General features: G+C 51.9%; 1 protein-coding gene across 1 annotated transcript in view; it reads left to right on the forward strand.

Annotated features, from left to right (window-relative positions):
* Window positions 1-5,337: 5,337 nt before the first annotated feature.
* Window positions 5,338-27,064, forward strand: part of LOC106800779 (endoplasmic reticulum mannosyl-oligosaccharide 1,2-alpha-mannosidase-like) — a 32,788-nt gene continuing 11,061 nt past the window's right edge. The window contains exons 1-11 of the mRNA XM_087419598.1: window positions 5,338-5,838; window positions 5,944-6,112; window positions 6,209-6,429; window positions 6,531-6,653; window positions 6,697-6,761; window positions 16,808-16,964; window positions 17,208-17,329; window positions 18,038-18,140; window positions 20,689-20,843; window positions 21,129-21,238; window positions 22,626-22,811. Coding sequence (XP_087275724.1) covers window positions 5,338-5,838; window positions 5,944-6,112; window positions 6,209-6,429; window positions 6,531-6,653; window positions 6,697-6,761; window positions 16,808-16,964; window positions 17,208-17,329; window positions 18,038-18,140; window positions 20,689-20,843; window positions 21,129-21,238; window positions 22,626-22,811 — 1,912 coding nt within the window. The remainder of the gene's footprint in view (window positions 5,839-5,943; window positions 6,113-6,208; window positions 6,430-6,530; window positions 6,654-6,696; window positions 6,762-16,807; window positions 16,965-17,207; window positions 17,330-18,037; window positions 18,141-20,688; window positions 20,844-21,128; window positions 21,239-22,625; window positions 22,812-27,064) is intronic.

The following is a 27,064-nucleotide window of genomic DNA, read 5'->3' on the forward strand; positions in this document are numbered from 1 at the left end:
GTCTGGTGGACCAGAGGTACCGCAGCATCCCCTGGGAAGATGTAGGAGCTTCAGAACCTCAGGCCTCGCCCCAGACCCCAGAGTCAGCCTCTGCATTTTAAGAAGATCTGCAGGTGGTTTGTCTGCACAGGAAGATCTGAGAAGCACTGGGAGAGGCCTCTAATCTTTTCTTTCATGTTATGTTTTTGCCTTCTTTTTGGCTCCATATTCTGGTATATTTCCACTACTTTGTCTTCCAAAGTAATTACTGAGGTTTTTTCAGCAACAATATTTTTAATTTCCAAGAACCTCTCTTGTTCTTTTTCTTTTATAGCAATCTACTTTTATTTAATAGATGCAACATCTCCCTGAATCTCTCCAGGGGTTTTAATCCCCTTGATCCTGGGTTCTCGCTGTTTCCGAGGGTGGCTGCCCTTACTTATGCGGATCTTTCTCTTCCACCTTCTGGTCTCCTTTACCCCTGAATCAGACTTGGTTGAATCCTTCTAGTTCAGAAAGAGGGAGCCAGGTGGCTTTTCTAGGTGGCTGCTGTGCACTTTTTCTGCTCTTTGCCCACTGGTCTCTCCCCTGACTGTAAAGGCTGCAGGAGCTCTGGGGCAGTGGGGTGCCGCTGTAGGCTGACCAGTCCCTAAATGCTGGGCTGAGGGGGCGTGGTGGACATGGAGACTCCTTGGCAAGAGAGACTTACTGCCCAGCTGCGGAGAGCGTGGTCAGCAGGCAGCCCCCAGCTGCCAGCTCCTTCAGGGTCAGCCTGCAGAGAGCCACCACGCCACAGTCACGCCCTCCTGGACACCTGGTGACTGATCAGGTGAAAGTAAAAAACTCTGGTCATTTCAGCCTGACCAAGGCTTTGGCGGGCTGGTGTCACCATCCGACTTCTTCCTCCAACCAGTCCTGCTTCCTCTCCTGTCCTTTCTCAGTGTTGAACCCCAACAGCTACTCTGCACCCCAAAATCCATCTCAGCATCTGCTTCTGGGGAACCCCACCCGGGACAGCTGTTCCCTGGAGGGGTCTGAGAAAGCTGGTGGTAAGATGGGGCTTGGTGCTGGGTTAGGACCACCCCCGCGGCAGTGAGGACCCAGGCGAGGACCCGGGCACTGGTGGGCAGTGGAGCTGAGAGCCCAGGGAGGCCGTCCAGCCATGAAAGCTTTGCTGGGGGGGAATCCGGATGACATGCTGGGGGGAGGGACGGGAATGCGCTGGTGGGGGCTCATGTGTCAGGCAGTTGAAATTTGGAGCAAATAGGCCATCAGGACTGGATGGCTAATGCCAAGTCTATTCGTGCTCAACAGGAAGATAATAAACATCTGAGGGCCAGGGTGAAGGCCAGGCAGGGCCTCTGGTCACTTACAGAGAAGTTCTCATCCCCTGCAGGGAGGCCAGAGGAAGCCCAGGCCTTAATCCTCAGAGTGGTTGAACCTAGAGGACAGACAGTCGCCAGCCAAGGCTGGCCTGTCGAGCCAGGGTCAGAGGCCTGGTTGGGAAGAGTGGGGCTGCACGCTTCGGGTGGAGATGCCCCGAGGCTTCAACCCTGACTTTTCTGAACCTTCTAAGCCTGCAGACATGGCCCCCACCAGCCCCAACCCCAGGAGACGATGCAGAGGCTCAGCCGCCTCCTCTGACAACATGTGACCCCCTCAGGAACCCCTCCCCTCCTGGCCACGAGGCCTTTGCCAGGGGGAGTCCAGCAGAACCTGGCCAACCCAGTCTGTGCCTGGAGGAAACGGACCCTGCCATGAGGAGCTGCAGGACCCCACAAGCAGGTTTCAGGGAGCCAAGGCCAGACTGTGGGAGTGGATGCTGGGGTGCCTTACCAGCGGCTACGACGTCCAGCAGAGAGGGAGGTTTCTAGACTCGGGAGCTCCCTCTCAAGATGCCAGACTAAACCCTTCACAAAGACCCTTAGAAGTTGGCAGTAATTCGCCATTGGACAAGAGGCGGAGAGGCCACTGTTGCCATGGCAGACAGCGGAGGATGGGACGGGAGGCTCAGGGAGGCAGGGAGGCTGGACCAGACAGGAAGCCCACACACACCCACGAGACCAGTGATGCCAAGGGCCGCCAGTTCTGGGTGGAGTCCACACGACCCACTGGCAGACCTTGAGATGTAGGAGCCTTTGGTGGTGGGGAAGACACCCTGTGGCGTTTGTGGCCCCAGCGGGAGAATCACACGCAGGCTGTGACTGGAGAAGGCCACAACGGCAGCAGCAGAGAACTGAGTGTCTTTGGAGAAACAGCTGCTGGTAGGTCACCAGGTCCTGGCAGAGACACACCTGTGTGAGTAACCCTGGCCTGAGAAGGATATAGTTTTCCAGGACCCATGGGGGGACGGTCAGGGACACTTCCTAGAGCTTCTGGAAGGAAAGTGGGCCCCAGGCTTCCAGTTGTGGACAGGAGGGAGAAGGAGGGGGCCGGGGCCCCTGCTGGGAGCTGGGACCCTCTCCCCTCCCCCTCAGGCCAGTCTGTTCACGGGCTCCTCCGTGAGACAGGCCTGGGAGGTGCCAGTACCCAGAGGAGGGAAGTGGCCACCTTTCCCCCGGAGTCCAGTCCAGGGCCTGGGTGACGGGCCAGACCAGCAGAGGCAGGCGACCAGCTCAGCCACAGGTGGGGCCATGTCCCCGCAGCCCAGAGCGGGTTGGGGGAGGCCACCCTGCCCCAGGCTGCAGATGGAAGGGGAGTCACCCACCCCTACGCCCAAGGCTGTCCCTGGCCAGGGTGAGCCTGGTCTCTGCCCAGGCCCAGTTTGTCCAGTGCTGGGACCGCCCAGGCTGGGGTCCTAGGCTCTGGCTGCAGCCAGGAAACCCACGTCTCCAGACCAGCCCGAGGCTCAGTGGGGAGGACTGACCACTTGAGTTGGCCCTTTGGCTGCCCCTCACACTGTCCAAAAACTGTTGCTGTCACAACCAGCGTGGTGACAATGACTGTCCATTCCGTCACACCACCTCATGGGCACTGATGTGGCTGCCACTCCAGGGTGGGAGTTCCAGTCCCTGTTCACCCTGGATGAGGACAGGGCCAGGGCGCTGTGGCCCTCACTCACTCCCAGACCTGCAAACCTGGGGTCTCCAGGGGTGGGGACGTGGTTTACTCCAGGAGGGTGGGACCTCTCCTGTCACCTGTTTCCATGGACACAAGGGACGCCAGGCCTGCTGTCAGCCAACTCAGGATCTTGGGCTTCGCTCCTGGCTGTGGGGTCCGAGGAGGAGGCAGAGGGACTCAGGACCTTGGACAGTGGGGCTGAGAGGAGGCTGTGGGGAGGGGCCAACGGAGGTGTGGCGTCAGCGGGTGAGAGCAGCGCACCCTGCCTCTCCTGTTTGAGCTGAGAGGTGATGGGAAGGCGGCTCCTCTGCCCCACGTGCACGTCTGCGTGGTGAGAAGGAGCCCCAGCCACACGGAGAAGCATCTCTGCAGATGTACAGATGAGGGAACGAGAGGAGGGGACGGTGTCCTTCCCTCCCAGGGTGACGTGTTCACAGAGGCTGCCCCCTCCCTCCCTGGCAGCTGAACCACTAACACAGCCCAGCCTGCCCAGCTGAGGCCCACAGCAGAAGGAACCTGACCCCTACCCGTAAAGGCTGGTCGCTCAGGGAGAGTCGGCTCTCAGAGAAGCTCAGCCTGCACACCTGAGACCGAATTCTCTCAATTCCTCTCCAAAGCCTCAGCCTCCGTCACGTCAGTGGCTGGTTTAAGCTGCTGAATTTTATGTGCTTCCCCGAGAACCAGGGGCGGCCTCCCACGGCGGGTGATTAATCTCGAATTTACCAGGTGGGGGGCGCCATCCCTCGCCCGGCCAGCCAGGAGCTTCTGACAGCTGTTGGTGCTCCCCCTCCTCCCCGGCTCTGGTGGGGGGGGACACAGCCTCCATATTTGGGGCCATGGCCCCCTCCCTGCTCCCCTGCAGCCTGGCCGAGGCTGGAGGAAACCAGCTGGCCCTGGGCCTCTGGCTTTGCTGTCTGGGCCCCGGCACCTGCTCTCCCTTCTGGAAAGCAACGCAGCAGCACCACCTCTCCCCGTGATGTGAGGAGCAGCATTAATGCAGCCTACTGCCCCACCGGGTCACCCGCCCCCTTCCCTCTGCTGCAGCCCGCAGCCCACGCGTGGAACCCCTGGTGTCCCCAAGGCAAGGACGTTATCTGGGTGGTGGGTTCAGACGCAGCTGATGACTCCAGTGGCTTGGGGTGGACGGTGGCTGTGCCCATGCATCCTGACCCGGGCATGACGGCAGAGTCAGGGTCACGCCTAGGCTCTGCCAGTCTTGTGCAAACCTCAGATTCAAACCATGTGCCTTAGGATCCTTCTCTCAGCTGCTCTACAGGCAAGCAGAGGGCCGGGGGCAGAGGGGGGTCGGCCAAGGAGGAGGCCCGGGTCCAGGTCCTGCCCACAACGGCTCCTCACTGCTCTAACTGCACGAGCTCTTCTCTACACAAGTCGAGTTAGCTGGGTAAACGGCTGAAACAGCTCGCTTTTTAAAAACTTTTTTCAGATAACTATACCTTCACATGAAGTGTCAAACATAGCAGGGAGAGGTCCTGGGGACCCTTCACAGTTTCCTGCAGTTTTCACCTCACTGGTCACAGGACCCGGCAGACCAGGAGAGGCTGATGCTGCTCTAAGTCGCTAACCACAGGTGTGGATTCCTGCGCCTGCTCTGCTCTCAAGAGGCAGGTGTCCCATCACCACAGAGACCTCCCTCATGCTACATTTATGGTCACCCCATCTCTGACCCCAGACTCCCTCTAATGAAACAACTGAGTTTTGAAAGATTGCCAAACTCCTGATCTTCCACAGGAGGTGGGGGATTTCCAATAAACACAACGTGTTGTGATTGACCGCCTGGGAGTGCGGTTTCTGACGAGCACGTGTGTGCTGGGAACAGCACCAGGTGTTCACAGCTCTGGTCCATCCGAGGGCTGGAGCCCAGTGGGGGCCCTTTGGGACCAAGAGCCCACACGGGCGAACCCGCTCTGGGCTGCCCAGGAATTCCCTCGTGCTCCCGTCCAGCTCTTCTCCAGGGTCTCAGGGGGGCCTGAGACAGCCTAGCGGGTCAGGCACCCTGGGGGTAGGCCCAGAACCTGCCTCTTGACCCAGCTCCACCGGGGTGGCCCCGGCGCTCTCAGTCCGAAAGCCTGGGGACTAGCCCTCCTGCACCTGCATCCTCCAGATGCCACCATTTCCCTGGGAACAGGCTGTGCAGGGAGGGACGCCTGAGGGCATTGCTAGGACTACCCGAGGAGAGCAAGGGGCAGGAGAGCGGGAGGGGCTTCCCGGAGCCGGTTCAGACAAGCGAGGCGCTGAGCAGGGGGCGCGCACACTGGGGAGCCCTCCGGACACCCAGAAATGCTGCAGCCAGGACCGCAGGAGGCAGCGGGCTCCCCCCAGGGGCAGTGGGCAGCCTGGCCTGGAAAGCCGCAGGGAGGGGCCGAGCTTGAGGTCCGGCAGGGCAAGAGCCAGGCCGACCTCGCCGTGCGGGGCCGCAATGCGCCCCGCATCTGCGGAGGGAAAACGCGCGCACAGCAGAGCGCGGCGACGCCTCGGGCACCCCGAAGGCTCGGGGGCGGGACGAGGAGCCCGAGAGCCGCTGCCTCCCACCCCGCGCGGGCGGCGCGGACAGTCCAGCGGGCCGCCCGCCCCGCGGGTCCAGGAACAGGGGCCCCCTGCCTGCATGGCGGGGAGGCCGGCCGGTCCTCACCGACCGCCGCCCGTCGGGGAAGTCGCGGCCGGGGGCGCAGCGGGGCCACCACGGGGAGCCGGGAGCCGGGACGCAGCAGAATCCAGCCCCACCTTCTCGCCACGGCCACTGCCGCGGCTGGAGACGGCCGGCGCAGGCGCAGAAAAGCTGTGAGCGCGGGACGCAGGCGCACTAGACCCAGTCGGCGCTCCGTTCCTGCCCATGCGTGCTGCGCTCGCGGAGGCTGATTGTTGACGCGCTGCGTTGGCGCCCAGCGAGAGTCGAACTCGCGGAGCCTTAGGTCCCTTCCGGAGTGCGGCCTCCCGACGCCGCCAGAGCCGGTCGCCTTCGTGTGTCCGCCACCGGCGCCGCCTCGGGACTTCATCTCGGTCACGCTGAGCCCCGGGAAGGGCTTCGTCGGCAGCAGGAGCTGGCGCGGCCCTCGTGCTGGAGGGTGAGGGCCGGGCCGGCGGGTCTCCGCGCTGAGCGGCCCCCGGGCGTGTCCTGGGCGAGGGGGAGAGCGGCCCCTGGCTCGCGCAGGGCCCCGTGCGCGGCCCGACCTCATCGTGTCGCGGCCGGCCTGGGGCGTGCCCCGGCCTCGGACGGGCGTCGAGCAAGCGAGGGACGACGAGGCCATCAGCCGTGTCCGAGCACGGAGCACAGGGTCTCTGCCGCCCGCCGGGGACCCGGTCGTAGCGTTGCGCTGCCTCTGCGGGCGTCTAGTCTGGAGCACATCCCCCGATCGCTCTCCCGGAGCTCGGGTGCGGCGCTGTCCCCGTGACACTGCCGGGGCGGCCTGCGGAGCCCGGGCGCTAATAAACGCGCTTGCCCACCAGGCGCGTCTGCGGGGGTCTGGCTGCAGGGCGTTGAGTGGACTGGAGGTTCACAGCCTCAGACTGAGACCCTCGACTCAGCAGCGGTGACTCCAGCTGAGACGCCCGTGTCTCTCTGCCTGAGGCACCGCCTGCCGTCGGCCGGGAAGCAGGTTTGCGCTGACCTGAGCTCTGCTGTTTCCCTGACGCCCTCAGCACTGTGTGCGTGTGTGTGAGTATGTGAGTGTTCCTCGGAATAAGTCCCTCAGCACCGTGAGTGTGTGAGTGTGTGAGTGTTCCTCAGAATAAGTCCCTCAGCACCGTGAGTGTGTGAGTGTGTGTGTTCCTCGGAATAAGTCCCTCAGCACCGTGAGTGTGTGAGTTCCTCGGAATAAGTCCCTCAGCACCGTGAGTGTGTGAGTGTGTGTGTGTGTGTGTTCCTCGGAATAAGTCCCTCAGCACCATGAGTGTGAGTGTGTGTGTGTGTGTGTTCCTCAGAATAAGTCCCTCAGCACCATGAGTGTGAGTGTGTGTGTGTGTGTGTTCCTCGGAATAAGTCCCTCAGCACCGTGAGTGTGTGAGTGTGTGTGTGTTCCTCGGAATAAGTCCCTCAGCACCATGAGTGTGTGTGTGTGTGTGTGTTCCTCGGAATAAGTCCCTCAGCATTGTGTGCGTGTCTGAGTGTGTGAGTGTTCCTCGGAATAAGTCCCTCAGCACCGTGAGTGTGTGAGTGTGTGAGTGTTCCTCGGAATAAGTCCCTCAGCACCGTGAGTGTGTGTGTGTGTGAGTGTTCCTCGGAATAAGTCCCTCAGCACCGTGAGTGTGTGTGTGTGTGAGTGTTCCTCGGAATAAGTCCCTCATCACCGTGAGTGTGAGTGTGTGTGAGTGTTCCTCGGAATAAGTCCCTCAGCACCGTGAGTGTGTGAGTGTGTGAGTGTTCCTCGGAATAAGTCCCTCAGCACCGTGAGTGTGTGAGTGTGTGTGTGTTCCTCGGAATAAGTCCCTCAGCACCATGAGTGTGTGTGTGTGTGTGTGTTCCTCGGAATAAGTCCCTCAGCATTGTGTGCGTGTCTGAGTGTGTGAGTGTTCCTCGGAATAAGTCCCTCAGCACCGTGAGTGTGTGAGTGTGTGAGTGTTCCTCGGAATAAGTCCCTCAGCACCGTGAGTGTGTGTGTGTGTGAGTGTTCCTCGGAATAAGTCCCTCAGCACCGTGAGTGTGTGTGTGTGTGAGTGTTCCTCGGAATAAGTCCCTCATCACCGTGAGTGTGAGTGTGTGTGAGTGTTCCTCGGAATAAGTCCCTCAGCACCGTGAGTGTGTGAGTGTGTGAGTGTTCCTCGGAATAAGTCCCTCAGCACCGTGAGTGTGTGAGTGTGTGAGTGTTCCTCGGAATAAGTCCCTCAGCACCGTGAGTGTGTGTGTGTGTGAGTGTTCCTCGGAATAAGTCCCTCAGCACCGTGAGTGTGTGAGTGTGTGAGTGTTCCTCGGAATAAGTCCCTCAGCACCGTGAGTGTGTGTGTGTGTGAGTGTTCCTCGGAATAAGTCCCTCAGCACCGTGAGTGTGTGTGTGTGTGTGAGTGTTCCTCGGAATAAGTCCCTCATCACCGTGAGTGTGAGTGTGTGTGAGTGTTCCTCGGAATAAGTCCCTCAGCACCGTGAGTGTGTGAGTGTGTGAGTGTTCCTCGGAATAAGTCCCTCAGCACCGTGAGTGTGTGAGTGTGTGAGTGTTCCTCGGAATAAGTCCCTCAGCACCGTGAGTGTGTGTGTGTGTGAGTGTTCCTCGGAATAAGTCCCTCAGCACCGTGAGTGTGTGTGTGTGTGAGTGTTCCTCGGAATAAGTCCCTCAGCACCGTGAGTGTGTGTGTGTGTGTGAGTGTTCCTCGGAATAAGTCCCTCAGCACCGTGAGTGTGTGAGTGTGTGAGTGTTCCTCGGAATAAGTCCCTCAGCACCAGGAGAGTGTGTGTGTGTGTGTGTGAGTGTTCCTCGGAATAAGTCCCTCAGCACCAGGAGAGTGTGTGTGTGTGTGTGTGTGAGTGTTCCTCGGAATAAGTCCCTCAGCATCGTGTGCGTGTCTGAGTGTGTGTGTTCCTCGGAATAAGTCCCTCAGCACCATGAGTGTGTGTGTGTGTGTTCCTCGGAGTAAGTCCCTCAGCACCATGAGTGTGTGTGTGTGTGTGCACGTGTGTGTGTGTTCATTCCTGGGAATAAGTTCCTCAATGGGATTTTGGTTGTCTTGACTACATTTGTATTTTAATTTGGTGAAATTGTTTTCTGGCCTCTGACGTCTGCTTATCTAATGCTTTGTCTGTCTATCTGCTTTCCAATGGCTTCAGTTATTTGTCTGTCCATCCTCAAGCTGGCCTCCACAGCTAAGACATTCAGAAGGTTTCTTCTCAGATCCGTTTCCTTTGGACAGACTTTGCCCCAGTCACCGCTTCATAGCTTTATAAGGACTTCCTCCCGCGTCTTGGGCGTGAGTCCCTGAGAGCTGCTTTTCTTTTCATTTCTTCTGCCTGGAATCAGGGTTTTTCTGGCCACTGATAGGTAACAAAACAACACTAAAACAGTCTCCATTATCTTCATGCTGCTATTTCTGACTCCCATGGTCTCCCAACAGTTAAGGAAAAACAAAACTCTTTCCTGCCTCTTCCCCAGACAGCCCTGCAACAAGCCCCTTTTGGTACTTAAGTTCTCTTCACATCACTGATCCCAAATGTAAGTCACGAAAATTGGACCTTGACCTCACTTCAATAAAATGTGTCTGCTGAGGTCACTGCAGCCCTATCACAAGGCCCAGTGGGTCAGGGGTATCCCGGGGACAACTGCCGTAGTAGGCTCGTTGTCGTTGGTTCATTCTCAACTTGCTTTGTGGGAAGTGTTTAATTCCACTCAAGGAATTTGTACATATCAAGGGGCACAAACTTGACTCACTCCTATTAGGATAAATGATACTTTACTTACAATGCCATCTATGTTCCACTAGGGTACTCCTCGTGTGCGTATCAGGGTTATACCTACCTACCGCACATTAACATTCTGTGTATTCAGAATAATTGGTAGAGATTTCCACATATGTAAAATTCTCATCCCTCAAAGAAATCACATTTACTTAAAAAGAATAGCAAGAAGTTTTCAAAATAATGCAAGTATAGGCTATTAAGAAAACTTCCAGCAGGGATGACTAATTCTCCTTCACCCATACTCTGAGCTACAGGTCCCACAGCAGAAATAAACAACTAGAGGGCCGGCCCCGTGGCTTAGCGGTTAAGTGCGCGCGCTCCGCTGCTGGTGGCCCGGGTTCGGATCCCGGATGCGCACCGATGCACCGCTTCTCCGGCCATGCTGAGGCCGCATCCCACATGCAGCAACTAGAAGGATGTGCAACTATGACATACAACTATCTACTGGGGCTTTAGGGGAAAAATAAATAAATAAAATTATATATAAAAAAAAAGAAATAAACAACTAGAAAATGTGGTCAGACTTCAGAAGTCACCAATGGCACCACTGCTTTGTTGACCTAAACAAAACAGCCAACAGCCAGTTATTTTACAGCAAAATGAGTTTATTCAGGAATACTGAGGAATTGCAATTCAGGACAAGCAGGCTATAGCAAAAGCCATAGGCAAGTCCAGCAAACAAAGGAGAGGAACGTTATAGAGAAAAAGGAGGAAGTTGGAAGAGGTTGTTTTGAACAAAAATCCATTGGAGAAGAGTGAGAGTTCAGGGTGGTGAAACACTCTCATTGGCTGAGTTGCTGGTCAGGGAGGAAATCCTCTTGCTGGGGTGGTAACAGACAATTCTTCCTGTCGGGTCTGTAATTGACATTGAGTAGTAGTGTGTGAGGCTCCCCCTTCTGGCCTGCACCCATTTTAAATGAAGTTCCCTTTATTCTGTCACATTTTCCCCTTTTGATCAAGATCTTTCTTCAGAAGCATTGTTGTCAAGAATTCAGTGGTGTGTTCCCTGTCGGAGGAAAAGTGCACAGACTGGACACCTATTGAGGTCACATTCAAGGAACAAGGAGGGCTAAGAGGGAGAACTCTCAGGCACTTCCCATCTAAAGTCTGTATCTTATCAAGGTTGTAAGCGTTGGAGATCATTTCAAAGCGTTGAGCCAGCATCACCTTATCAGGTACATTGTTTTTACAAAAAGTTTGGCAGGCAATGAGTACAAAACAATAATTACACAAAATAGAATCAAAAGTAGCATGACAGTTCCAAATTGTATTATGGTTTTTTTTTATATAATTTTATTTATTTTTTTCCCCCAAAGCCCCAGTAGATAGTTGTGTGTCTTAGTTGCACATCCTTCTAGTTGCTTATGATAGTTCTAAACTAGGACCCTAGGCCTGAACATAGCCAACCGAACAAATCAAAGGGCCATTGAGAGTCAGGTGAGACTTGTTGCAACCAGCGCGCTTGCTCCCTGACTCTATGCAACTGAATTTCCATTTCCCCAGAAGATTTTGTCCATGTGCAATTGGTGGTGTCTGCTATCACAGAAATGCCTTCCTGCTCAGCAGATAAGTATTGAGGGCTAAGACTACCTTAGCCAATGAGTTAAGTGATTTTTGTTGGGCTGCTACTGTTTTTGGCTGTCGAATCGGCTAGCTCTCCTAATGTTAGGGAGAGGTTTCTAATCATGTTTTCATTGGCATTTACTACAATCCAGGGGAAAAAAGACTCTCCCTACAGAGGCAAAGAGTCGTGTATACCTCCTGGAAGTTCCTGCTTAAGTCGGCCATGGAGGTTTAGTAAAGTGGATCGATGGGAGGCTTCCATTTTGTTATGAAGAGAAAAAACAGTGAATACAGCAAGGGCACACTCCAACTGAAAGAACTGACTGAAGGCATCGGGAAGACAGTGCAGGAATAAACCTGAAGCAAGAGCCGATGAACTCTTCACAAAAATAGAAAACTTCAAAGACGTATTGAAACAGCATTGTTACCTCAAAAGAACTGTTTTGAGTGTTATGTGTTATGCAGTGATACAGCCTATAAGGTCGGACATTTCTGAATTTCGATAAGAACTCAGACTCCAGGTGAAAGAAAGGCTTCTGTGAATTCTCAACCTTCTAACCCTTCAGAAAAAGCAAGTGAAAAGATTAATTTGTCACGGGATCATGATGAGGCTGTTTCCAAAAGACCATAATCAAGAGAAGAGGTTTCCCTCTTTCGCTACAGTTTGAGAAATGTGGACGAGGCCATTGTCTTTCCATGAAAGAGAGAAAAGAAGCAACAGTGGGAAAGGCGTGTACAGGCCTGGTCCCGTTGTCTTGGGAGAGCTGCCTGCCTCAGGTGTTGGCTGCTTTTTTCCCTAGTGAATTTGATATGGAGCCTCCAGTGTTTGTACAGGACTAGATGTCAGGTGGAGCCGCCTTTAGCTCTGAGATGTGCACCCAAGGCTCGAGTACCTGAAATTTGGCTGCCATCTGGGTAGTGAGGAGGACCTGGGATAGTCCCTTCCAAGGAGATTTCAAGGGCAGTAAAAATGGGAAATGTTAGTTTGGAGAGTCATAGACATTTAGGGAAACTAGAAGAATTTAGGATCCAATTCAGCTTGTAGGTATATAACAAAACCTTGAAGACAATTAATAGGATGAGAATTTAATATCTACAAAGATGCAAACATAATTTATCTCTCCATGATTACCTGCATTTTTAATTCTGGAGGGATCAGGTAGGGAGAAAAAGATAAATGTTTTAACCCTTGTTGCAAAGATACATTTTCTCAAGGGAGAGGAGAAAAGGGATCCTTTAAATCTAGTTCAGTGTGATGATCTTAAAGTTATCAGATACCTGCATTCTAGAGTATTGGTCAGGGTCTTTTCCCTGAATTTCTCTGAAGATGAGAAATATTTGCAAAAGCACCAGAGTAAAGCAATAACTGTCAGTAAATGACAAAAGACTTAAAAATATCAACAAAGGTCTGATGAAGGTTCATTATAGTGTAATTGACAAGTAAATTTGGTTATTTCTGTGACATACATCTTAAAATTATGACTGATAACATTATACCAGAACATAACAATTTTAGAAATTTTCATACAATCTCTAAACATTGATTTTAATAACCTTCACCTATGTAATATAACCTAAGGTTTATCATCATTTATATGACAATGCTTCCCAGGTAATTTGACATATCAAATAAGCCTAATTAGTTTAACATCTCTTTTATTTTATTTATTTTTTTTAAAGATTTTATTTATTCAGTTTTTTCCCCCCAAAGCCCCAGTAGACAGTTGTATGTCATAGGTTCACATCCTTCTAGTTGCTGTACGTGGGACCCGGCCTCGTGTTGGAGGGAGAAGTGGTGCCTCGGGGCGCTCCCGGGATCCGAACCCGGGTCGCCAGCATCAGAGCGCGCGCACTTAACCGCCAAGCCACAGAGCCGGCCCATCTTTTATTTTAATAAGGAGAGAATAAGTCCTTTGAGAAGTCTCAGGGGACTTCTGGAAATTCCCAAACTTACTTTCAGGTTAAAAAGATTTTATTTAGAATTTGATTTTTTTAAGGGGGAAGTTTGTCAAAAATATCAAAAAGTTTTGGACATTTGACCAAAATAGGATCACAGAAAATTATGAAACAATACTTAATTATCCATCTAATCAAAGTGACAGAAGATTTCAAAGACAAATATAGAAAGTTACATAGCTGCAAAAACCTTAGCTCTTTTTAATAGAAAAGACTCAGCTTTTAACATAAAGCACAGGAAATAATTTTGATAAAACACAAAAAGGTAAGGGGAAACCTTTCACAATCTCTTATCAGGAGCATACCAATAGCCCAAGCAAACTTTGTCCTTTTATCAGTAAAGAAAATTAAGTTATAATTTTACATAAGTACACTGTTGATATTAAAGCTTATTTTAAAACCCTGATAGCAATTTTATTTAATCTTATCCAGCTTGATGGCATATAAAATTTCTTTCCAAAGATTCCTGTTTCACAAACCTATAATTTTATTTTTACATTCAAATTTTGTCCTATCCTTTCCTTTCTTATTCTGACAACTATTTTACTTTAGGACAAAATTACTTTCTTTTTCTTCAACAAAAATATATCTCCATACCTCATACCTTTTTCTAACCAAAAACACACATCCTACTTTTTTTGCATATGGGGATGTTTCCCTTACCATTCCTAGTAGCTTTAATCACATATGTTAATTAGAATTCTTGGGCCGGCCCAGTGGCATAGCAGTTAAAGTGCTCGCACTCCGCTGTGGAGGCCCGGGGTTCAGATCCCAGGCACGCACTGATGCACTGCTTGTCAGGCCATGCTGTGGTGGCGTCCCATATAAAATGGAGGAAGATGGGCACAGATGTTAGCCCAGGGCCAGTCTTCCTCAGCAAAAAGAGGAGGATTGGTGACAGATGTTAGCTCGGGGCTAATCTTCCTCACAAGAAACAAAAAAGAATTCTTAGGCCTTAGAATCCTTGATTCCTAGTGAAAACTAAGAAGTAAGCAATTGTGGACTAGCAAATTTATAAATACATTTCATAATTTCTAGAAACATGCCCCTTTAAGTAGTATAATCTTTCAGTGTGGCACAAGACATGGTTACTAACAGAACCAAATTTATCTTTGGTTTCTCTACAAGAGGAAGCCAGAAGTAGACCTATGTTCAGTAATTAATGTTTTAGTATTTTACCTTGTTTGGAGAATGATTCAGATAGTCAATGAAATTCCATCATTTAATTTAACTTACCAAAACTCTAAAGTTTTAAGTTACCCAAAAAGATTTGGAGTGCTATTTTTAAGCACATATATAACATAAAACATAATTATTGCACCTAAAAACTCTTATCCCATTTTCATGTATCTAAATAAATTGTTCCCAACAATTATATTTAGATTATTCACAGAAACTTCATGAAACAAAATCAGACATCATCTCAAGTGAACTTTTTTTTTGCTGACAAATTTTGCAATGGAGAATAACAATATTATATTTAATGTGGATAACTAAAGACATGCCTGTTTCAGTTAAACCAACAAACTTAAACTAGCTTTAATCCCGAATCTTTTCCCAGATCACATGAACCTGAAAAGCATTTGCATTAGTTTTTATTATATTCCTGATAATTTTTTAGTATAAGTATTTGATTTTCCTTAAGTCAATTAAATAGAGCTCTTTTACAAATTAATTCTGGCAATACCAGCTAGGGGTAGAAAAATATCACATATCTAAAACATACACACTTGGACATACATAACATACAGATAGACACAAAGATCTTATTGTCTTAGTTTAAAGTTTTACCCATATCTCAGGTACAAAACTCATAACAATTTTCTGGCAGGTGGACTAAGTTAAGGTTACCTGCTCTGATGGCCAAAGTATTATTTGTTTTCTTTTTTAACCAAAGGTTTTTATAGAAAGGTTATTTTATTTATTTATTTTTTTGTGTGTGAGGAAGATCAGCCGTGAACAACATCCATGCTAATCCTCCTGAGCTAACATGTATTGCCAATCCTCGTCCTTGCCCCCCCCCAAAGCCCCAGTAGATAGTTGTATGTCATAGTCGCACATCCTTTTAGTTGCTGTATGTGGGACGCGGCCTCAGCATGGCCGGTGAAGTGGTGTGTTGGTGCGCGCCCGGGATCTGAACCCGGGCCGCCAGTAGCGGAGTACGGGCACTTAACCGCTAAGCCACAGGGCTGGCCCTAACCAAAGGTTTTTATAATTTGCATGCTATAAGGATAATTTTTAGGGCACTTTTTGAATTCACTTTGTCTTTTAGAAAGTTCTGCATCTGAATTACTTTTGGTTATGTGGGTACATTTAGGTAGAAATGCACATGAGGATGAACTGCAGTTTTTGGACGTAAAACTGGCCAGAGTCCCTGAAGGGGGAGCCTCCAAGCATTTAGATGCCTGGAATCCCATTTCTCAGAGGTTTTTCTCCAGAGCAAAAGAAAAATTCCTAAACAGCCTAATTCCAAAGCAGTCATACCAAATGCTAGCACACTTCCAATAGGCCTAATTATACAAATGGGTACTCACAGAAAGGACAAACCCTTTAAACAGAAAGGATGAAGCCTTTATCAAACAGATCCCAAATAAAGTTGGAGAGCTCGAAATGCAAAGACAGTGGAGCTTGGATCCAGGAGAAAACCTGCCCTCAAACTCCAGGGCCGGCAAGAAACCAGTGACCCCAGTGGGCTCTGTGGGTACCAGCACCTGTTTGCTCTCCAGCCTCGGAGTTGTTGGCGGTCTTCTCTGGGTCCCACTTCTGATCACCATGTGATGTTGACCTAAACAAATGAAATAGCCAGTTATTTTACCAGCAAGATAAATTTATTTGGGAATACAGAGGAATTGCAACTTGGGACGAGCAAGCTACAGCCAACACCACAGGCAAGCCCAGCAAACAAAGGAGAGGAGCATTACTTTATAGAGAAGAAGGAGGGAGTGGGGAGGGGTTGTTTGAAGGAAAGTTCACTGGAGAAGAGCGGGAGTTCAGGGTGGTGATGGCTTCTCACTGGCTGACCAGCCGGTCAAGGAGGAAATCTTCTTTCCTCCTGCTGGGGTGGTAATTGACAATTCTTCCTGTTGGGTCCCCAACTGACTGTAGTAGTAGCGTGTGAGGGTTTTCCCCTTCCGGCCTCCTGACCCCATTTTAAATGAAGTTTTCTTTACTCTGTTTCACAGCTTTAAAAGCCAAAAAAAAAAAAAAAAAAAAGTCTAAATCCACTAAGTGGAGTTGTCACAGAATATTCCATAGTCCTTGATTTCCTCTTAGCTAACCAAGGGAAAATGTTTGCTATAATAAATATTTCTTGCTAAACCTATATAAATACTACAGAGAAAATAATAATCAGTGACTAGGATTTTAAAAAAAGGGAGGAGTAGAGGGGGGAGAAAGCTACCTAATTCTCTAAAACAGACCCAGCTGTTTTCATTGCACCTGTTTTCATTGTCTGGTCTCAAATCTAGGTTCTTGGCTTTAAGACTCATTACAAGGAATAACCATCATTTTGTTTCTGACAATTGCCTGTGTTACAATTAGCCAATGATCCTGCCCAGTCTTAAATACTACTGAAAGCCCCTGTCATGTCCAATGGTTCAACTGCTCATCACACAGCAGAAGAAAGATGCACCCTGCCTCAACTGCACACACCTTCAGTGCTCTCTTTTGAGCTTAATCAACAAAATCCCAGCAGTGGGGAGAATCTTGATATCATGAGTTAATGTCCTGTGGCCTGATGTCAGTGGTCCTTGGCCTAAAGAGGTACTGAAAGAGAAAACGCCAGCCCCGAGTGCTTCCTGACACCCTCTTATTGAGACCCCTGAGGCCCGGATCTGTGTTCTCCCTCAGTGCGGAGAGGACTGAGCCCACCCTGCTGAACCATGGGTGTGTTCCTGGTGGTCCCCGGCTGCAGGGCGTCGGGACACCACGTCTGGGCAGACGCAAGGCCCAGCTGGGTGTCTCAGCCAGAAGCCGCGAGCTGCGGGAGTCTTCGTCCACTGCCCATGCAACGGGACAGAAATGGTTTCCGCGTCTGTTTTTACTTCATCTTACGTGTGCCCGTGCATTATGTCGCTGGAGTGTCGTCCCAGCCCTAATCCCTGCCGAGAGGGAACAAAGTTCAGAAACAGTAGAACTCAACCCTGCACCTTCGGAATTGCTCATCCTCCTCGCTGAGTCTGTAGCAGCTGGAGAGATTTCCAGTTGCGTTATTTTCAGTAAAAAGTGTCATTCTCTGTCCCTCCCTCAGAAATGGAAGCAACTGTCGAGATTACAGCGGAACGTGATCCTCTTCCTCCTCGCGTTTCTGGTGCTCTGCGGGCTCCTGTCCTACATCAGCGTGGCTGACCCGTGGAAAGGTATCAGCTACTCGTGTGGCGTAACATGATGGGTGCGGGTCGTTGAGGGTTGACAGGCAGGACGTCTTGCAGTCTATCTTAACTGCCTCCAGGAGGCGTAAATGTCAGCGGATTGGCAGAAATCCAGCTAGAAGGAAGCGTCCTGTTGTAACCACCTAGCTAGGACGTGGATGTTAACTGGCACTGTCTGATGCTTCCTACGGGTCTGGTGTCAGTCCTGGCGCCTCCCTCCTCTGCGTCTACAGAGAAATCCAGTCCCAAGGTTGAATGCTCAGCCTTCCATGAATTTCCATTGGCATTCCATGAATTTCATAGCACGTGTTTCCGTGTGTTTGGAAAGGACTGGGCAGAGTTCTGCTGAGGATGTAAGAATCCTGAATTTCTCTAAGATCGCTTCTTTAGGAGGAAAGCTAAAGAGCTGCCCCAGGTCGCTCAAGTAGACGGCTTGTTTGCCACCATTTGTACTTCCTGGAATGGAACATTAAGGCCCAGTATTTTGGGTTGTGGCTTGGGGATGTGGACAAAACTGCCAAGTGCTTTTAAAAGCTTTCATTCTCTTTGGCCATTCTTGAATCACTTAAATGACTTCTGAGGTCTCCTGATGTCCTCTTATAAGGAATCACACCTGTCTAGACGTATCTACGGCCCACCATGCCTCTCCTCTAGGCCTCGTGGCGTATTTGAGATGCATGAGATTCTCTTGTTTAGCCCCGAATGGCAGGTCAGTGGAAGAGCAGACGATGAGACCAGCAAATCCACCAGTCTTACCAGCTCCTCAGAAAGCAGATGCTAACCCAGAACACTTCCCGGGGGTCTTACCTCAGGTACTTTCAATAAAATATGTGGAGTTGTAACGGGTCAGTTCCAGAAGCACTTCAAAACATACGTGGTATTTCAAACAGATGGGGAAGAATTCTTTTTCTTCCCATTTGTTTGATGTTTTAACCTCACACTCCTTATTCTGGGCTGGTTGGACAATACTTGGGGAAAGGAGGAGGAATATTCTTTCCTTCCTTTTTCTTTGAACACCTGCTGTGTGCCGGATCCTGTGTTAGGTGACGAACAGACAGACCCGCCCCTTCTCTCTCAGAGCTACAGGCTGGCGGGAGAGGCAGGCGAGACACCAGCAACACACAGGAGCAGGCAGGTGGCCCGTGCTGCACATCCTACAAGGAAGAGAGCAGACGCCCTGGGAGATAAGGCTGGAGCGGGTCCTCCAGTCAGGGAAGCCCCTGTGAGGACAGACACTGAATTGCACTCCGAAGGCAGAGGAGCTGCTGGCTCTGTGTAGAGTCCGGAGAGCAGGGCTTGAATGGAGGGAAACGGCCCCGGGCAGTGGGCCTGGCTGGGGAAGGGGGCTGGGCTCAGTCCAGACCAGGTCCTGCGGGTCCTCCTGGGGCGTGGGCAGCACTGGAGGTTTCAGTGGCACACACATGGGAAGATTGGGAGTAGGAGTGTCGGAGATTCTCACCATGAAGATTCTCTGGCCGCCTGGTGGAGACGTGGTGTGGAGCATCAGGAGTGGACGGCAGGAGGCAGGAGAACTGAGCTGCCTGGACCATGGGGAGAGTGCGCGACAGGAGAATGGCTGGGCAGGACTTCAGCCATGAGAAGGGGAAGGAGGGTGCCCAGGGGAAGGGCCAGCAGAGGCCGAGCAGGACCTGGTTGGGGCCATGCAGGCCTCCGTTGTGGACCTGCCCAGTTCAGGGTGCCTGGGGGCCCCAAAGGGACGTGCACAGGTCGTGGAGTCAGGATCAGAGTCTGGGCACGGGAGACAGGTTTGAGAGTCCCCGGGTACAGGGTTGTGTCGTCTAGAAAGGGTGGAGGAAGGGCCTGGTCCTGGGGTGCCCCCACCCTTACCATTGGGATGGGGAGGAGGAGAGGGGTAGCGGAGACTAGAGGGTGGTCAGGAGGCAGCCAGGGGAGCAAGAAACATGCCCTCCACAGAGAGCTGGTTCCGGGGAGAATGCCTTTGAGAACCAGGTGCCCTGCACCTGGGGACGCCCTGTGTCGCTAGTTAGGGTGTCGACGTGGGCCAAGCCTGCCCCGGGAGAGGATCCTGGGCCCAGTGCGGGCTCCACCGTGCAAGGCTGCCCTGGGGAGAGACAGGAGGCCGCTTTCCAGACTCTCACTCTCCAGACTCTCACTCTCCATCAGTGTGTAGAGAAGGGAGTTTTCAAGCGTGGGGCCGGCCCCGGGGCATAGCGGTTAAGTGCACGTGCTCCGCTGCAGCGGCCCGGGGTTCGGATCCCGGGCGTGCACCTACGCACAGCTTGTCAGGCCATGCTGAGGCAGCGTCCCATATAAAGTGGAGGAAGATGGGCACGGTTGTTAGCCCAGGGCCATTCTTCTTCAGCGAAAAAAAAAAAGGAGGATTGGCAGATGTTAGCTCAGGGCTGATCTTCCTCACACACACACACACACACAAAAAGCAGACAAGCGTTTCTTTCACTTCTTTGGGCCACTCTTTGCATATTGACTCGTAACTGTAGGGAAGCGGAATGTGGCGCGTTTCCCTATCGACAGACACGTTTCCGCTGCTTGAATTGCCGTGATCCAGTCTCTGGTGTCCAGGAGGGGCTGGATGGTAAGGAGTGAATGTGCACGTCTCTGGTGCAAGGCCTCGGGGAGACTGCCCTTCTGGAGGCTGCGGGGCCTCTCCTGCTGGACTCTGGGCCTGTCCCTGAGACCTGTGTCAGCGACGGTGCTGTGGCAGGGCCAGACCCCATTCTCTCGGCCAAGGGTCCCAGCTCTGAGTTGGCGGCATCTTTAAATGAGAACATCTTCACGGGTTACGTGGACGCTGAAAAGCAGAGACTTCTCCCTTGCAAGTCGGCCTCCGTCCTGTCCTCGGGAGGAGCCGCCTCGTCACACCCTCTGCTGAGGGTGGCCACCCCATCTGGGAGAGTGCTGCAGTCAACAGAGCGCCTGAGCCCTGCGCTCTGTCAGCGGCCCCGGTGCCCCTTGTCTCCCGCTTTGTTCTGGGGATGAAGTGGGGGAGCCCCGGGGCGCAGGCCTGCAACATTGTTCTTTGAGGACGTGGTTCTAACCCTTTCAGGGTACCTTTAGTGTCTGTGACAGCTTGGAAATACCCCGCGCCAGGGGCTCAACCCGTCATCCAGGGCTGCACTAGCCCGTTGGCGGAGTCTCCATGAGTGTGGTCAGGGCCAGGAGATTGTGCATAAGGAGCTCCTCCTGAATCCGCATTTCGTGAAGAAAAATGAAAATGGTCTCCTCTGGGGCCGTGCTCCTCGGCCAGTGCACAGCGCTCTGTGGGGTTGGGTCTGGTTGGGGAGAGTGTCCCAGATGGAGAAGGAATAGCGGCTCCTAAGCATTGAATTATTTTCATAACTGACTCTCATTTTTGTCTAGAAGCCTCAAAGGCATTTCCGACGGGGACCACCCAACCTGCAGATTAGAGCCCCCGGTAAAGACTCGAAGGGCATGAGGCAGGATGACGCCCAGAGGAGGGAAGAGGCTGTGGGTGCTGCTCGCCAGGAAGAAAACACCCAGAGAACAATCATTAGGTACGAGGAGCACCAGAGATGGGTCTGAACATGTGGAACCACTGTGGCTGGTCCGTTTCGTGTTTCCTTTTCTGAAAAACAAAGATAAAGAACCAGCATGATGTCTAAAGGAGCTTTTCCTTTTGAAGCTGACAATACGTGCCCCATCCTGAGGGCGGGGCCCTGCCTTCTTGTAGCCCTCCATCCCGCATGGAGGGCGAGGCTGAGCCCCAGCTGGGCAGTGACCCCGGGACATTTGGATCTGTGTCCTGCGCTGGCTGACTGCCCTTCCTTCTCTCCTTGAAGCTGGAGGGGAGCAGTGATCGAGCCAGAGCAGGGCACTGAACTCCCTTCCAGAAAGGCAGACGCCCCCACCAAGCCTTCCTCGCAGGCCGCCAGGATTCAGAACCAACCAGGTAAGGCCCCACCAAGCCTTCCCGGGCCTTACCTGGACATTCTGACTGAGAGGGCGTGTAGACAGGCATAGATTGTCCTGGGTGTGCGGTGCAGCGCTGCTGTCCCTCTGCATGCTGGTCATCCTTCCTCACCCAGGTGGGCCCAGGTCCTTGGGGTCACAGGGCCTTTAGAGCTTTGGTGACGACCTGTGGCTCCTTGATGGCCCGTCGTCCTGTGTCCCATGTTGTAGCCACAGGAGGAGTGCGTGTGCGGGGGAGCTCGTGTCCCTGCCTGTGTCTGGGCCACCAGGGGCCTAGGAATGTGACACACAGCGTCTCCCCTGGCCTGGCGGGTTCGGGCAGCTCTGTGGGGTCCCTGTGTTCTGGCACCAGTGGTTGAGGGCCTCCTGGGCGCTGGTGCCTTGTAAGGTGTGTGCAGCCCATCTGCCTTGTTCTGACGGTGCCCTTTGAGGTAGCCCGTCTCTCGGATCCCCATTACACAGACAGAAACTGGGGTTAGGTCAGTGCCTGCCAAGGCCATCTGCCTCGTGTGTGGGGTCTTGCGCCAGGTCAGCTGAGTCCGGGGCTCAGGCTGTGACCCTCCTTCCTGCTGCTGGTGCCTCTGATGGAAGGACGAGGGAGCCCAGGGCCAGGACGTGCAGCCAGGCATGTGGGGGACACTGAGCAATCTTGGGGCATTAAGACTGGATGGCACAGCCATGGCCGTCCACACAATAGGTGTCACACCACACTGAGAGGACGTGTGTGTGAGGCCGTGGACACAGGACACAGGTTTTCATCCACACCAGAACCCTGTGGTTGTATGTGGTCCTCCCACGTGTGGAGAGACGACGTCTCCCCGAATCATCCTGGGGGCGCCCTGGAAAGGCCACAGAGGGGCCTGAGTGTATCTGCTCCACGGTGTTTCCTCCTTGATGACACCTGGAGCTGCTGTGGCAGAACGTGGGGACCTCTGAGATCAGGGGCTCTCCTCGAGTCCCCAGCCCGTCACATTTGACATTCCCAAACCCGGACGGAGTGCGCACGCAGCCACGTGATCCACGACGCTGGGCTGCTGCCTCAGATGCCTTTGCTCACAGCGTGCTCCCTGCGGCCCCAGAGGGTCATACCTGCCCAGCCCCTGGTGGATGTGGATGGGCCCAGGCCAGGCGGACGAGAGTCCAGGCTGTCGTGTGCAGTCCCCAGAGGCCTCGCTGCCTTGGTGGCTGTGTCCAGGTGTGAGGATCTGACCTTCGGTGCTGTGCCCGACCTTCCCTGCTGTCCACTGCTGCCCTGTGGGCCCAGACAGTGTTGCGTGTGTCAGGGTCACTCACTTTGGGGCCATAGGGGGTCTCTGTCTGAGCCCTGACCAGGACCAGGTCCCCATGACCTGCTTCCCTCCTTCCAGCCTCCCCGAACGAGCGTCAGCAGGCCGTGATCGAGGCCTTCCGCCACGCTTGGACCGGATACCGCAAGTTCGCCTGGGGCCACGACGAGCTGAAGCCTGTGTCCCGGTCCTTCAGTGAGTGGTTTGGCCTCGGCCTCACTCTGATTGACGCCCTGGACACCATGTGGATTTTGGGTCTGAAAAAAGGTATCTGCTCGATCCCTAGCATGGGCTAGTTCTCTGTGTGTGACGCTCGGGCAGGGCTGCGAGCCGCACCCACGGGAGTCCACACTGCTGTTTACATCTGACCATGGAGTGGACCTGCTGGGCGGTTCCTTTGTCACCTTACGTCCAGGCGCCCCGGGGACGCTCAGGACAGCTGTCCCCTACGCCCCCTGCTGAGAGCTGAGCGTGGACCCTGGGCAGGCGTCCAGGGCCATTTGCAGCCTGTGTTTCTGTTGCAGTCGGTCGGGGCTCCATGGCGGGAGGTGACACGTGATCTGATGTAGTTGCCAGCTCCTGAATCTCTCCCTGACGGCCTCCTTATGCCACACAGATGGGCTTAAATTGGGATTATGTGTTTTTAGTTATTTCTAAATTGATATTTTAAACACCGTTGTAAGTTTTGTGAATAGGCTGAAGACTACCCCTGAATCTCTCACGTGGTCCTTTGTGTGGTGGCCTCTGACTGTGGACCATTCGTGCTGACACTGCATGGCTCGCCGTGCCTGCGTGCTGGCTCCTTTTCCTCTGCGGAGTTGATAGGCCTCACCCCCTTGCACTAGGCAATGAGAGGGAAACCGTGTGGGAGAAGGATGGGCGCAAGAACGCATGCAGCACCTGTGAAACTTAATGAAGAAACCTCCACTAATCTGGCCGGGGAAGGCCTGCAGGTGGCGCTGTCGCCCCCATCACACGTCTCAATCACTCTAAACAGGAAGTACCACTACTTACTACTGAGAAAAGACCCCTCTCCTCACCGGGCAACAGCCCAGCCAATCCGAAACGTCACAGCTCAGCCAATCAGAAACACCTCAGCTCAGCCAATCAGAGACACTGCAGCTCAGCCCATAAGTAATTCCTCAGCTCAGCCAATCAGAAACGCCTCAGCTCAGCCAATCAGAGACACTGCAGCTCAGCCCATAAGTAATTCCTCAGCTCAGCCAATCAGAAACGCCTCAGCTCAGCCAATCAGAGACACTGCAGCTCAGCCCATAAGTAATTCCTCAGCTCAACCAATCAGAAATGCCACAGCTGGGCTCGTGAGAAGCCTTTGCGGCCCTGATCTGTTTCTCTCCCCGAATGGACTTCCCTTTAGGGCAGCCTCTCCCTCTCCCCCTTTTCTCTATAAGAGCAGCTCCCTATGTTGTTTGTTAGATTTGCCTATGGTTTGCCATAGGAGGTGCATCTTGAATTGCAAATCTTTTGGCTATTCTTGAATTAAAAAAGCCTTGTTTTGAGGCTTTTCAAGTTAATATATTTGGTGTCAGAAAAGTGGGCTCCAAAGGATGCAACCCTCGAGAAACAGTGACCCCCCAGAATCAAACGAGGTACCCACACTGGGCCCCTTGTGCTCATCATTCTGTGGGGTGTCGCCTGCTTTCGGTTTGGTGAGTCTCCTCTTGGATTCTGAGCTCCGCTCTCCTTGCAGTCTGGGGTCTCGCACTTTACTCAGGATCCAGAGAGGCTTTGTCATCTCAGGAGAGGGACCTTGTCCTCCAGGTTCAAGCCTCTGTCCTTGGGTTCAAGGGGTCGTCCTCGGTGAGTTCTCAGTTGTTTTCTGAACGTAGCGCAGTTCCTTCTGGGGCTCAAGCTTGCTGAGAATCCAGTTTTTCTTTGGTTTTCAGATTCCTTTTGGAATCAAGGCTGGGAATCCGGCAGCTTTCTTTTATTTTTAGATTCCTTTTGGGATCAGGTCTAGGACGCTAGCAACTTCCTTGGGTTTTCAGAGGAAATTTCAGAAATGGGATCCCAGTCATCTAAATGTTCTGAGGGCAGCCCTCCTTCAGGGACCCCAGCCAAGTTTATGTTTAAGAACTTTGGGCCCCCTACATGTGCATTTTTAACTAAGTGGGTCAAACAGACCAAAAGCAGTCCAGAGTTGCAATGGCCATTATGGGGAACTTTGGATCTCCCCAAAATCACTTGTCTTAAAACCAAATTGGAAGACCGCAGCTCTAAAATTAAGTAAAACGAATGGTGTGTCTATTTTCATTGGTGCCTGGAGGCATCTGGATATGCACAAAGCTCTAAAATCGACTCACTACAACATACTTTGTCTAAATCAGCTGAAACAACTAAAAAACTGAGGGAGAGCAAAATGGTTTCTGAAGCCTCCTGCTCCCCTCCCCCTTCCTCTGTCTCAGGGGCCATCTTGTTTGTCTCCCCAGACTCCTTTGTCTCAGGCTCTGCCCTAGCAGCTTTCTTATGCCCAGTCTCTGTCCCCATCGCCATCTTCCTCTGTCCCTTCTGCACCACCCCCCTCTTCTCTACTCTCTGCTCCCCCACTCAAATTTTCTTGCCGAACTTCCTTTCTCCTCTGAACCTACCCTTGCCCCTTCTTCTGAACCCGTTAGAACCTTCCCTTTTAAAGTTAAACCTTCTAAGGATCTAAAAAAACCTCAGGTTCCTCATGTTTCCTGGACTAAAGCTGAATTGTGAGCCTTTGATAATGACCAAAGGCAACAAAGGACCCTTCTAGATTAGCTGATGAATTTAACATACTCATTCAGACCTACCAACTGGGGTTTTCAGATTTATATCGGCTAGTTCACGTGCCTGTTGGGGAAGGCCAGGCCCAACACTGGATGAAACTTGCCCGATGGTAACATCCTGAAAGAGATTTAGAAAAATAAATGCTAACTTTTGGCAAGAGGCTAGAACACTTCCTGGAAAACTCCACCAAGCAGTCCCAGTTGCCTTTCCCAAGCCTGTCGATTGGAACAAAATTCAGGCTTGTGTGCAAAAGCCTGCTGAACCTGTTCATGCCTATTTTAATTGACTTCAGATCTCTTTCAAAGAAAATTCTGGCCTCCCCATGGAAGCTAAATCCACTCGGGTTGCTTTTAATTCTATATTTGTTTAATGGGCTGAACTGGGATCTTTCCTTCTTGGTGAAGAGGACTCAGAGGAGTGGGAGACCACGTCCACTCCAGATTTGGTAAATTTGGCAAATCAGTTCGCTTGCATCCAAGATGATTTCACTAGAATAAAAGACCACAAAAATCCTAAATGTTCATCTCCAACAAATGGAGGCCTCTGGATGGAACCAGAAATTTTCTGGTCTCTGTCATTTCTGTAAAAAGCCAGGACATTGGGAAAAGGACTGCCCCAAGCTAAGAAACTCCAAGGGTTCTCAGCCCCCCAACTGATCCTTCCAATGTCCTCCTGATCCCCAATGACGGGGCTCTGATTAACCACAGCGGCTCTTCCCAATCCTTTCCCTTAATCAACGTGGGGAAACCACTCTCCAGATTGGGAATGAATCTTTCCCTGGACTTATTGACACTAGAGCTACAGTCTTGGTGCTCAACCCCACTGTGATCAAACAGCCCCTGCCTCGGAGAACTGAATAGCTCAGACAGTGGGGTCTCAAACCCCAATAGTCCTGTCTCTAAACCACCCCCTTTTGTTTGGGCCCTCTGAGGGACTCTCACGCTCTTCCCCTAAGTTCCTCCACTCCTATTCATCTTTTGGGCTGAGATTTCCTAGAGAAATACCATGCTGGTGTTTCTCTCTCCAAAAAGGGGGGTGGGGTGGGATTCTAGAATTTGATAGCAGCAGTGATAGCAGCAACCAAAATGGCCAACTAGGTGAATTAAATGACCCTTCAACATCTCTTATTTGCTCCATCTCTGACGACATTAAAACTAATTTTAAGGACACTAGCCATTGATCCCTATTAGATTAATTATGACCCTGCTTATGGGCAAAGTCTGCAACTGATATTGGCAGAATCCATAGTGCACATCTTATCAAAATTAAAACAAATCCTTCAAAGCCTTTGTCTAAAATTAATCAATACCCTATAAATAAAGAAGCTCTCTGGGGCATTGGGCCAGTAATAGAAGATTGTAAGGCCTAAGGCTCCCTTATCCCCTGTACCTGTCCCTGTCACACTCTGATTACCCTGTAAGAAAACCCAGTGGATGGAGATCGTCCAGGACCTCCAAGAGATCAATAACATTGTCATCCCTCAGCACCCGGTTGTTCCAGGCCCTCCTACGCTGCTGCCCTCTATCCCACCTGAGAGCAAACTCTTTACCACGACTGCTCTGTGCAGCACGTTCTTTAGTGTCTGGGTGGTGAGGACAGCCAGTTCCTCTTCACTTTCACTTGGGAAGGAAAGCAATTCACCTGGACGGTGATGCCTCAGGGCTTTCCTGAGTGTCCTTTCCATAAATCCTGAAGGCAGATATGGATGATGCACAGTTTCTTAGAGGTTCTGCTTTGTTACAGTG

Source organism: Ceratotherium simum, chromosome 29, assembly GCF_057802395.1.
Source record: "Ceratotherium simum simum isolate JZ-2026a chromosome 29, ASM5780239v1, whole genome shotgun sequence".
Lineage (NCBI taxonomy): Eukaryota > Metazoa > Chordata > Mammalia > Perissodactyla > Rhinocerotidae > Ceratotherium > Ceratotherium simum.